Consider the following 12418-nt stretch of genomic DNA (forward strand, 5'->3'; position numbering starts at 1 on the left):
ACCCACAGTTTAGAAGGAAAAAAAAACCTGTGAACCTGTCATTTTTCTAAGATTAACTATAGAAGTGCAAAATAACCATTTCCCTGACACAAGGGAATTCAGTGTATTTCCTCATCCTGACATGCAAATGCATTCTCCACTTAGTTACTTATTTGGGGTGAAAATAGGCAATAAAAACTAGAAGCTTTATAAGTTTCAAATATCTTAGAAATTATATAGATTTTGCATTTATTTTATACTTTTTAGCATATAGACATACAAATAATTAGGTTTCATTATGGCATTTTTTCATACTTTTTTATTTTTTTGCTTTTCCTTTACCTCCCCACCATAGTCTCTATTCCACTTTCATGTAACATGGATCTTTTATCTTTCCTTCTTTATCCACACCCTACCCCTTCATCATCTTCTAGCTAGTTTATAGCCTATTCCCTTTCTTAATTCCCTTATTTACAATTTTTGTCTTTCTGAATCTGGATTACCTCACTTGGTATGACCTTTTCAAAGTCCATCCATTTTCCTGCAGATTTCTTAATTTCATTTTTTTTACAGCTAAATAAAACTCCATTGTTTATATTTTCAATATTCATTCATCAGTTGATGGACATCAGGCTGATTCCATGTCCTTGTTATCATGCACAGAGCAGCAATGAATATAGATGTGTAAATATCTCTGTAGTAGGCTATAGAGTTCTTAGGGCATATACTCAAATAGGTCATATGGTAGTTCAACTTTTAGCTCTTTGAGAAACCTCCACACTGAGTTCCATAGTGGCATCACCAGTTTACATTTCCACCAACAGAGAAGAAGGGTTCCTTTTTTTCCAAATCCTCACTGGCATTTTGCTGTCATTTCTTTTCTTGAGACAAGGTCTCACTCTAGCATAGGTGAGCCATGATCTCATGATGATCCTTTACCTCAGTTCTGGGATTAAAGTTGAGTCACTACAACTAGACTGTTGTATGACTGTATGACACAGACCCTCCCTGTGGCATCTAGGCTAGCTTTAGACTTGTGAGACCCCTGACTCTGCCTCCCACGTGCTGGGAACACAGCATGTACCACCATGTTGAGCTAATTCTGGTAATCTTAACACACACGCATACACACACACACCTGCATTCTTCCCCGCTCCTGGCTACATAGTACACACATGCACATATACATGCAAACACATGCAAGCAAGCTCAGGCACACATGTGCAATGCACACTTTCCCATTTGTTTTCTTTTTAAAAAAAATTGTTTTTATTTATTTTTACTTAATTATTTGAGAGCAACACACAGAGAAAGGAGGGGGGGAGACAGAGCGAGCAAGCATGGACACATCAGGACCTCCAGCCACTGCAAACAAACTCCAGACACATACGCCACCTTGTGTATCAGACTTACGTGGGTACTGGGGAATCAAGCCTTGAGCCAGGGTCCTTAGGCTTCACAGGCAAACATTTAAATGCTAAGTCATCTCTCCAGCCCCCCCACTTGTTTTCTTAATGACAACTGTTCTGGTTAAGGTAAGATGGTTTCTAAAATGGTTTTAATTTTCAAGGAATTATATAAATTTTCCCAGATGATGATTTAAACTTTGGAGAGCTTACGGCACATGTGTCTGGAGTTTGTTTGCAATGGCTGGAGGCCCTGGAGTGTCCTCTCTCTCTATCTACCTCTTTCTCTTTGTCTCCTTTTCTCTCTCAAATAAATAAATGAAATATTTTAAAAAATTTAATTTTTCTGCTTTAGGAATCCAATTTGACTGCTTTGGGATTACAGAATGTGCTATTTAATTGTGATTATCAACTTGGTGGGCTTGAGAGGTGCCTCAAGGATTAGAAAAGCACACCTCAGGGTGCATCTATAATTTTTTTTTCTGAAGCATGAGACCATCAAGGTCAGACTATCTGACCTCATTGGTTCAGCCACTAACAGAATGCAAGTTTGCTTTGTAATATTTAATAAAAAATAGAGATATAAAGGGAAGAAAAAGGAAGGGGGGTACTTAATAGGATGGTACTACATATATGTAAGTAGAAGAATATAGATTAATGGGGGTGAAAAGGCCCAAGTGAGGTCTGGGGAAGAGACTGAGTAAAGGAAAGGTGGAGGGAGGGCTAATCAAAATCTAAGAGGATATAAATAAATCATATGGAATCCTCAATTTTTGGACAATGGAGCACTCAGGAGCCATAGATTGTTACTAGAAAATTTTCAGTGCCAGGGATGGGATACCTTCCAGAGTGTTGTTGGCCAGGGAGGTCCCTGATGCCCCCAAAACACTATGGCCATTGCTGAGGCCCTTGGTTTCCCACCAGGAATAGATGGTAAGACCCTATTGCTGAAGACTTCACATACTTGGGCTGCAAGGCCACTGAGAAATCCTGCTGGAACTGAGCTGATAACCTCTTCCATGTAGATCAGCTGACAGAAAGCTGGAAGAAGCCATTCTGCATGCAGTTCAATGGGGGAGAGAGAAATCACCAGTGAAGATACTCAACAGTGGACACTGAAAGCCTTATATTTGGCCAACCAGGTCAAATGAGCCAACAGGTACAACCGTGGCACATCTGTCAAGGTGGAAACCAATTGCCCTCTAATTGGACTGGAGGCCCGCTCTGTGGGTGGGAATACATCCCTGATACTGAAAACTTAAAATAGGTTGTTATGAGCCCTAGGGGTGTAATGTCTGCTGCTATCTGGCTAAATGTATACACTATGCTTATCAAACTGCCCAGTAAGCACTTCTCTTAATGCTCATACCCATATATTAATGCTATCTCACTTTTGGTAGAGGATCTTCTCTTTTTAGATGGCAGTGACCTTGGGATGATGCAGAAGGCATTGTGGTGCTGGGAAGAAGTGACACGAGTACTCAGCACTGCAATATCTCTATCACACCTTCCAAGGCTCAGGGTCTAATGTGGAAGAGGTGGCAGAAAGAATGTAAGAGCCAAAAGAAGGGTAGGACTCCTTACAACATGCTCCCCCTAGACACAGAATGGCCTGGATATCCATGACCTCACAGTGCCTGACACTACCTACACAAGACTATCATAATAGGAGGAAAAGATGATGACATCAAAGCAAAAGAGAGACAGACTGAGAGGGGGAGGGGATATGGAAAATGGAGTTTCAAAGGGGAAAGTGGAGGGAGGCAGGGCATTACCATGGGATATTGTTTACAATCATGGAAGTTGTTAATAAAAAAAAAATTAATTAATTTTGAGAGAGAGAAGGGGGGTGGGGAGAGAATGGGTGTGCCAGGGCCTTCAGCCACTGAAAACAAACTCCAAATGCATGCACCACCTTGTGCATCTGGCTTACATGGATATTGAGGACTTGAACCCGGGTCCTTAGGCGTCACAGGCAAGCACCTTATCCACTAAGCCATCTCTCCAGCCCTGTTTTGTCAGTCTTAAAATTTATTAATGAGGAGAGAGAGGGGGAGAGGTAGAAAGAAAAAGAGAAAAGAGAGAGTGTATGAGTATGTATGGACAAACCAGGTCCTCTTGCTGCTGCAAATGGACTCCAGACACATGTGCTACTCTGTGCATCTGGCTTTACAAGGGTACTGAGGAACAGAAGCTGGGCTGACAGGTTTTCTAAGCAAGCAATTTTAACTGATGAGTCATCGACCAGCTCCAGTGATTTAAACAGACTACTGAGATCATAAAAATGTAGAAGTGGGCCACGGGGGTTTGCCTTTTTAATTTTGACAAGGTCTCATGTAGCTCACGTTGCTCTTGAACTTACTATATTAGCCAAGTATGGCCTTGAATTCCTGATACTCCTGACTCCACCTTCCAAGTGCTGAGATTATAAACATGTACCATTACACCTGGCTTGTCCCTGGTCCCTTCCTGTCTCTCCTCTTTGCTTCCTGGCTGCCATGATGTGAACTTGCTCCCTGTTCTCCATGATGTTTCTGCCTTGTCACAGTCAATGGTAGCATTGAACAGAACCCCCCTAAATAAATAAATCAAAATAAAGCCAATGCATTAGATTTTCATGTCACATATAAAAATGATCTCATGTGTAAATATTATAGTATGCCAAGAGAGTTACTTACAATATGTGGCTCTCCTTGTAGCATATTATGTTAAAAAATGGCTTCAAGATAACCTGTTGTAAGTGAAAAATGAGTCTCTAAACTTACTGTGTTTTCTATGCTAATAGTTCTGGCTTCTCTTTTAAAAGAGCTGAAGGTTTCAATCAGTTGTATTACTGTCACCTTCTTATTAAACTTTAATAAGCTAAGGTTTTTAAGCTGCATAAAAATTTCATCAAGTATTTCTCAACCTTGGGGAAAATGGAAGGAGGAAAAAAGGTCAGAACATCATTTTCTACTAAAGCATTGTCTGGAGAGGGATGCTTTAAAGGAGCCACAAACAAATGCTAGGAAACAAACGTGCCTATTTGTGGCCTGCGCCAAATGGAGAATTTTTACTTCTTCATCACATACAGGACCCACAGAGCATGCTAATTAAAGTACTATCATCAAAGAGCAGACTCCTGGGACAACCATGAGCTTTTCCATCAAAGATCCTGGGGTTTGACATGTTCAGCCCTAATGCAACCATAGCACTTTTGATCAAAAACACTTTCAGAGGTCCTTCGACTCATTCCGCTGTCAGTATTTCACAGGGCACTATATTAAACAATACAAGTCTTGTCTGAGGAGATGGCTAAGTGGCTAAAGGTGCTTGCTTGCTTGCAAAGCCTGCTCACATACACAGAAAAAAAAAAATACTTTTGGTTTTTTGAGGTAGGATCTCACTCTAGCTCAGGCTGACCTGAATTCACTCTGTAGTCTCAGGGTGGCCTTGAACTTACAGTGAACCTCCTACCTCTGCCTCCCGAGTGCTGGGATTAAAGGCGTGCACCATCACGTCTGGCTCTAAATAAAAATATTTTTAAAAACCACAAATCTTTAATGTCTTTTTTAAGTGTTAGATAGCATATCGTAATACAGAAAAAGGAAGTAAGAAGTAGCAGTTTAGAGACTGGGACTTGAGTGAACAGAGGATGCCAAGCTCCCTGGGCTTCCTTATGGGCCCCATATGTTCTCAACAATGTACTGCAGAAGTCTCCAACTGCTGGCAGGAAGAGCCAAGAAAAGCATGATTCCCCTAGCCAACATACCTGGAGAAGGAGACTCTAGTGTTAGAACACCTTTTGGGCAATGCTTACTTTACTATAGCTAAATGCCAAGGAGAAAATGACATTTCCCCACCCTAGTTCCACCAGCACCCAGGGGAAAGGTGGTCTCCCACTCTTGCTCAGAAGACCAAGCTGTGCACTGATCTAACTGATGTGCAGAGAATACCCCACACAATGGTAGAACACACTTTTCTCTCATGTACACACGAAACATTCACCAGACAAATCTTAGGAACCAGAAAAGAACTGAAATGAAAACATTTATCTGATCCTAATGGAGTCACACTAGAAATTATTGACAAGAAGCTAATATCAAAGTCTCTAAAAAACTGGAAACTAAGCTCTTCCTCATAATACATGGGTCAAAGAAAAACACACAGTGAGGTGTGGTGGTCTAGGCTTGCAATACCAGTACTCACAAGGCTGAGAAAGGAGGACAGAGCTGCATGAAAATATAGCATGTTAAAATGTGTGGGGCAGAGCTGAAGAAGTTCTGAGAGAGAAATTGATAGCACTAAAATGCCTGTTTTAGAAGAGGAAAGTTTCAAATATAGGTTTAAATCTTAAAGGTAACACTTTAAATCCTGAGAAAAATGAAGAAAATCTTTAGGATATTTAGAGCTAGGCAGAATTTTTAGAATACCAAAAATACAATTCATAAAAGGGACAACTCATAAAGTAAACTGTATCAAAATTAATTGTTCTTGGTTACATGGGTACTGGAGAATTGAACCCAGACTGACCTGACTTGCAAGCAGGTGCTTTTTTCAAGTCATCTTCCTAGCCCTATATAAAGAAATCTCAAAGCTCAATAGCAAAGAACAACTCACATAGAAAATAGGCAAGAATGGGCTGGAGAGATGGCTTAGTGGTTAAATGCTTGCCTATGAAGCCTAAGGACCCCGGTTCAAGGCTAGATTCCCCAGGACCCACGTTAGCCAGATGCACAAGGGAGCGCACACGTCTGGAGCTTGTTTGCAGTGGCTGGAAGCCCTGGCGCGCCCATTCTCTCTCTCTCTCTCTCTCTCTCTGTGCCTCTTCCTCTCTCTCTCTCTCTCTGTGTGTGTGTAAATTAATAAATAAATAAATAGAAATGAACAAAAAATTAAAAAAAAAGAAAATAGGCAAGAAACACATCAACATTCTGTCATGAATAGTTTATGGGCCTCATTCCTCCCTGAGTTATTGGCAGTTAATGTTGCTGGTGGTGGTGGTGGTGGGGGGACCTCATCATTTTCTTCAGTGACGTAGCCACAGGTAAGTTGTCCATGCTCTGGTAAATAAATCCTCACCTATGCAAGCACCCCTAAATAAGAGTTATTGGGTTACCAAAAAAGACATCAAAGTACAAGTGAGATAAGAGAAGGCAATGGAAGGTGAATATGATCAAAATACACCAAATAGGAGGGTGGGAAGATGGCACAGTGGTTCAAGTCATTTTCTTGCAAAGCCTGCCAGCCAAGGTTCAATTCCCAAGCCACTCCTACAAACCAGATGCAAAAAGTGGCACAAACATCTGGTGTTCGTTCATAGTGGCAGAAGTCCTGGTGCCCTGCCCCCAACCCTGTGCAAATAAATTAAATAAAATATACTAAATAATGTAAAAAATGTAAGTAAGTATATAAATAAGAAAATGGGCTAGAGACATAAATGGAATTTCAGTGAAGAGGACACACAGGCAGCAGACAGACACTTGGGAAGTTATTAGCATTAGTGTCCACTGGAGGAATGAACATCAGAACAGAGCAAAAATATTATTACACACCTAACATATTAAGACTAATACTAAAGGCTGTCAAAAACTTGGAGCAATTGGACCAGTCACACACTTCTAGTAGGAATGTAAAATGATATAGTCACTTTGGAATAGAGCACTGCAACTTTTCACAATAAGCTGAATATGTGCTTGCCATGGTAACCTCAAATTGACACACTTAAAATTTACATTGTGTTGAAAAATTACACTTTTAGTCCAGAGAAATGAAGACTCATGTTCACACAAGAACTTGTACATGAATATTCATATCTGCTTCATTTATAATAATCCCAAACCAAAAGTAACACAGATATCCTTAAATGAATTAATAGCTAAACAAATTACATTACATCCATACCACAGAATATCACTCAGCAATAAAAAGAATACATTATTAATACAAACAACTTAGAAGGAACTCATGAGAACTTTTAGGACCTCTTTGCAAGGACTCCAACTCTGTCACATGCTTCCTGCCTCAGCAGGTCTCTTGAACTGTGATACAATACTCCATGACCACCTCAATCTTGTATTTTTCATGCCTCCAAAACTATTATTACATAGATAATACTGCCAAGTTCTGCTCCCAGTTTTGGATGATGCCTGGTTCCCTTGGACTACAGCTATTGAGATCTATGTAAGCTTTCTAAGATGACCTTAGAATTGTCTGAGTGGGGAACCCTTTCAGTTTAGGCTTTCTTCTTTCAAGTGAATTTGGAATTTCACAGGATGGCACTTTGCCCACAGCACACTTCTATTGTGCCATACAGTGCAAGGAGTTTCTCTTCAATGGTACTGAGCTCTTTAACAATTACATCTTCTTTCTCAGCACCAACCTTAATATTATCCTGTCTTTTGAGATTTCCTTTAGCTAACAAATTAATCCATCACATTTAAGTTCATCTTAGTTTAAATTCTCAGGAAGTGGGCAGAGTACAGTTTCTTTCACAGCATGAAGCACGAACTGCCTCTAGCCCAATTCTGTTAATCCTTGTTTTCTGCTGAAACAACATGAGTGGGTTTCTGCTCTCTGTATCTTTCATAATTCTTGGTTTTCAAGCTTCCACTAGAATGGCCTACTAAACTTTTCTCACAGTATTCAAGGGCTTTCCAGCACAAAGATCCAAACTCATCCACATTTCTATTTGAAAACCAGTTTCAATGGCTGATAAACCCACAGGGTCAGGTTTATCCAGTAACAGCTCCACTCCCAATATTAATTTTCTGTTATTAGACACTATCTTATTGCTGGAACAAAATACCTAACAAAAATTAGTTTAATGGGGGAAGGGTTTATTTCAGTGCACAGTTTCAGGTTACAGTCCATCGTGGCAGGGAGGCATGGATGGCAGTAGGAGCTTGAAGCACAGCTGGTTACACCAGTCCATAGCAGGAAATCAGAGAGCAATAAATGCTGATGTTCAGCTAGCCCTCTTTTATATATAGTCTAGGACCTCAGCCCACAATTGAAATATGCCTTCCCATCTCAATTAACCTAATCAAGATAATACCTAGAAGGCATGCCCAGAGGCTAGCCTAATCTAGATTAACTTCTCAGAGGTGAGTCTAGGTCCTGTCCAGTTGACAATCAATATAAATCATCACAAGAGATAAGAGAATACAGCACACAATTTGATTCAGTCAATCTGGGGGTTTCTAACCTTGCTATATAGCACATATCTTTTTGTGCCAAAGCATCATCAGAACAAGGAAGGATGAAATCCAACTCTCCCACACAGATCTGAACTCACTGTGTTAAAAGATGTGCTAACTTGGCTTCAAATCACTCTGTGAACAATTCACTTCCTAGTTCCCTATAGGAAAAGTCTATGACAAGGACCTCCCAGTTCAAAACATGTTCCTAGAAGTACCACAGAGAAAGAAGCATCCTCTGGAGTCTCTTTTCTCTGGCCAGCCCACTGCCTCTACTGTGTCCTTCTTATCACTCAGCCAAAATTTACTGAGTATTTAGGATGCATGGATGGATTTTCTAAAATGGCTACACTGATCTCTTATATCAATACTTCTCATCTCATTCCTGTGCCTCAGTTTGGATATAACAGGGAATTTATTTTTAATTGATTTTTTTTTTCTCTGAGTAGGTAAAATATATTTCAAAATTCACATGGGAAAGATTTACATGGAAAAGGATGCAGAGTGAAGGTTCCTTCTTACTACTGGCAGCTCCCCTCTCCAGAGTCAAACAAAGGTGCCACTTTAAAGAAACGACTTTGTGGTATTTCTCCAAATTAAAATAATTACCTAGATTACATCATGACATTACATGATCTACCTAAGTAGACTATTATCAATGATCACTACAAATGCAAAAATTTTTCCTTTTTGGTATTCATAAGTTCCTAAAATATTTCTGTATATATGTTTTCAACAAATCAACATGACTATAGGCTGCAACATTTAAAAAAATAAATGTGTGCAAGATGTATGATCACAACAGATATTTATAGGTCACAGCTGGTAAGAATATTCATTGTAGAGCTCACCTGGTTCCTGTCTCGAGCATTTGTGTACCTGATCTTCTGAATGAAGTAGAATATGAGCCATGCTGAAGAAATAATCATCAAAACAATAAAGGATATTGACACGAAGACCAGAGAGCCACGGCTGAAGTTCTTTGGCGGCATTCGAGTTCCAACAGCTATTGTCATTTGTACAGAGATGTTTTTCTCCAGATAACTCAAAATATCCTTACCCCTCAATTCTGTTATCATGACAGCAATAATATCTCCAGTGCCTGTAATGTAAAACAAATATATACACTCAAGTGATGTTTGAAGTGTATAGAAACTGCAAATATACAAATGCATTCCTTAGAAAAGCAACATGGTTTACTAATGGGAAGGATTTACAGTTGTGTGTGCTGGCAGAAAGTGGAGCACGCACAGCATCTGACTTATACACAAGCATAAAACAATGGCAGTGCTACAAATTATATTAGCTTGTGTTACAAGTTCATTTAGAAAATATTATTAGTTAGAGAGATGGCTCAATGGTTGAAGGGGTTTGTTAGTAGAAAACATATTATATTACTAAGCTGGCCAAAAGTGACCAAATCCGGGTGGGTTTACATTTCTTCATATTAAATGTTTCTTGTAATCATTTTAGAATTTATTAAATAGATTAAATATATATTTATATACATAAACAAATATATATTATTAAATATATTTCCTGTAATCATTTAGAAGCCATTCTTGAGCATCTATTGTATGTAGAACCAGTAGAGGAACCAGTAGGCATGGGGCTTTACTGGTATCCCTGAGACTTAAGACACATACTTGGTAATAGGGCAAGAACAAAGTGCTAAATGGCAGTACATTTTTTACTAATAGCATTTGAAACTAATTTTGGTGCTATGTCTACATGTGTCTGGAGTAAAATTTATTCCTACCTCCTACCTATTTTCTTCTGAAATTCATGATTTTACTCACTACATGACCCAGGCTTGCCTTAAACTTGAAATTCTCCCACCTCATCCTCCTGAGTGCTGGGATTATAGATGTGTACACTGTAGCTAAATGCCCAACGAACTCAAGTTCTTGAAACAAGTCCAAATTTCATCATTCTAGATTAGTACCAGTATGGCATTAAAAACTTTCACCTTCTAACAGCTGATCAGAGGTCTGCCCACAGCCACAATTTATGTAAGTTAATTATAAGGTTGATTTTAAGATGCCTTTCTCACATGACTTCCAGGACCAGTAATGTAGTAAAGGCAATCAACTCTTTCTCCCACTGATAGCAGACAACTGTTAGCCCATTCCTCCTCCACAAAAGGAATAGTATTTTAAGGAATCAAGCTTATCACTAAAACAGCCTCAGCCATCCTTTCCTAAGCTGAGGCTGCCAGAAGTAACATGCAAATTTTATCATTCCTTTTTTTCCTTTCCCAAGAGCCTCTAGGAAAACCTGAAGACCAGATTTCTCATTTTATTTTGAAAAAAAAATCATAACCACTTATCTGCATGTGAATAAGATCTGTATATGCAATTATAAAACAAGCAGACTTCTAAAAAACTTGACTTTTGAAAGGCTTCTTCAATGAACATTAATTTTTTTTTTAAATTTGGCTATATATGTTTCATTTATTACATTTGTTAAAAGACCATCCTTATACGGAGTTAAAACTATATGCAATAGAAGTTCAATGACAAAAGGAGTTTAATGAAAAATATAGCCCAATAGAACATGTATTTGTGAATTACCTTATTTAAAATTATTCCAGCCACTTTTCAGATCAGCAGTTTATCAGAATAATGATTAAAAGTCTATGAAAACAAAACTGCAGGAATAAAGCTATCAGTAAGTTAATATCTAATTATCTTTCTGAGATTCAGAGTTATGGTCAAAAAGTTAGAGAAAATCATAAAATAATACTAACCAAGCTTAAATTTCTTTTGAAAAACCTGAGATTTGTGCTTTTAAAAGGTGTTCAACAGGCAATGATCTGTGGTACAAGATACCAGGTATGGCTATAAAGTAACTGAGACGGATCCCACAAACAACATATGACAATCAGTCTCATTGCTTTATAATCACACCAGGTACAAGCGGGCTTAGATATCAGTTCTGAGGCTCCCTCTTGAAGACTCAAGCTGGAAAAAGAGTGAGGAGAGTTGCACATGTAGCCAAGGGAACCAGTCCAGGTAATTTCATTCAAAGAATACTAAATAGATGCACCAACTATTCTCAACAGGAAAGCTGTTTGGGAAAAGAAACATTATTAGTTCAACCTCCCATCAATATTATTGAACATATACTATGATCAAGGCTCTTTTCACTTTGAAAAACTTTCCCTTTCACATCTCAAACGAAAGGCAATTATCTGCTCTTTAATGACATGAAAAATGCACCTGCTCTCAGGGGAGCAGAAGTGAATGAATGTTAGAGATGACAAAGAGGAGCCAGGCCCAGGCACAGCTTGTCATGCTAGCACAAGGCCACTGGGAAGAATGTTGGCAAATAAATAAATTAAAAGGACTGTAGAACCACCAACCCAGTGAAATGAATACTATAAAGGCACTGGGTTCTTGACAGAATCAGACAAAGTTACATAGGAAACCCCTCTAAAAGAAAAGTCCCAGGTTGGGGATGTAGCTTAGTTGACATAATTTTCCTAGCATACATGAAGTCTTGGGTTCAATTTTCAGCACTGAACACCTATAATTCCAGCACTCAGGAAGCAGCGGCAGGAGGATCAGTTCAAGGATACCCGTGGCTAAGGGAGTTGGAGACCAGCCTAGGAAGCCTGTTTGTGCTTAGAGATCCTGACTTAAGGATGCTTCTGACACTTGACACAGATTTGAAGAAGGTTGGCCCAGACTCCGAAGTCTTTCAGGTTAGAGAAATTTAACCCCAGGATGAAAGTAGGATTAGAATAGCAGCAACTGGTTAAGAGAAGGAAGGAGTAATTAAACTGTGATGATGTAGGCATGAAAGAACTTTGGAACATCTGCCAATGGCGTCAGATTAATTCATCAGAGATGA

General features: G+C 39.1%; 1 protein-coding gene across 2 annotated transcripts in view; it reads right to left on the reverse strand.

Moving 5' to 3' along the window:
- Window positions 1-12418, reverse strand: part of Rnf130 (ring finger protein 130) — a 143198-nt gene that overhangs the window by 68242 nt on the left and 62538 nt on the right. For both annotated transcript variants that reach the window (XM_045152154.1, XM_004666610.3), the window contains exon 3: window positions 9415-9665. In XM_045152154.1, coding sequence (XP_045008089.1) covers window positions 9415-9665 — 251 coding nt within the window. The remainder of the gene's footprint in view (window positions 1-9414; window positions 9666-12418) is intronic.

The sequence above is a fragment of the Jaculus jaculus genome, chromosome 6 (assembly GCF_020740685.1).
Source record: "Jaculus jaculus isolate mJacJac1 chromosome 6, mJacJac1.mat.Y.cur, whole genome shotgun sequence".
NCBI lineage: Eukaryota > Metazoa > Chordata > Mammalia > Rodentia > Dipodidae > Jaculus > Jaculus jaculus.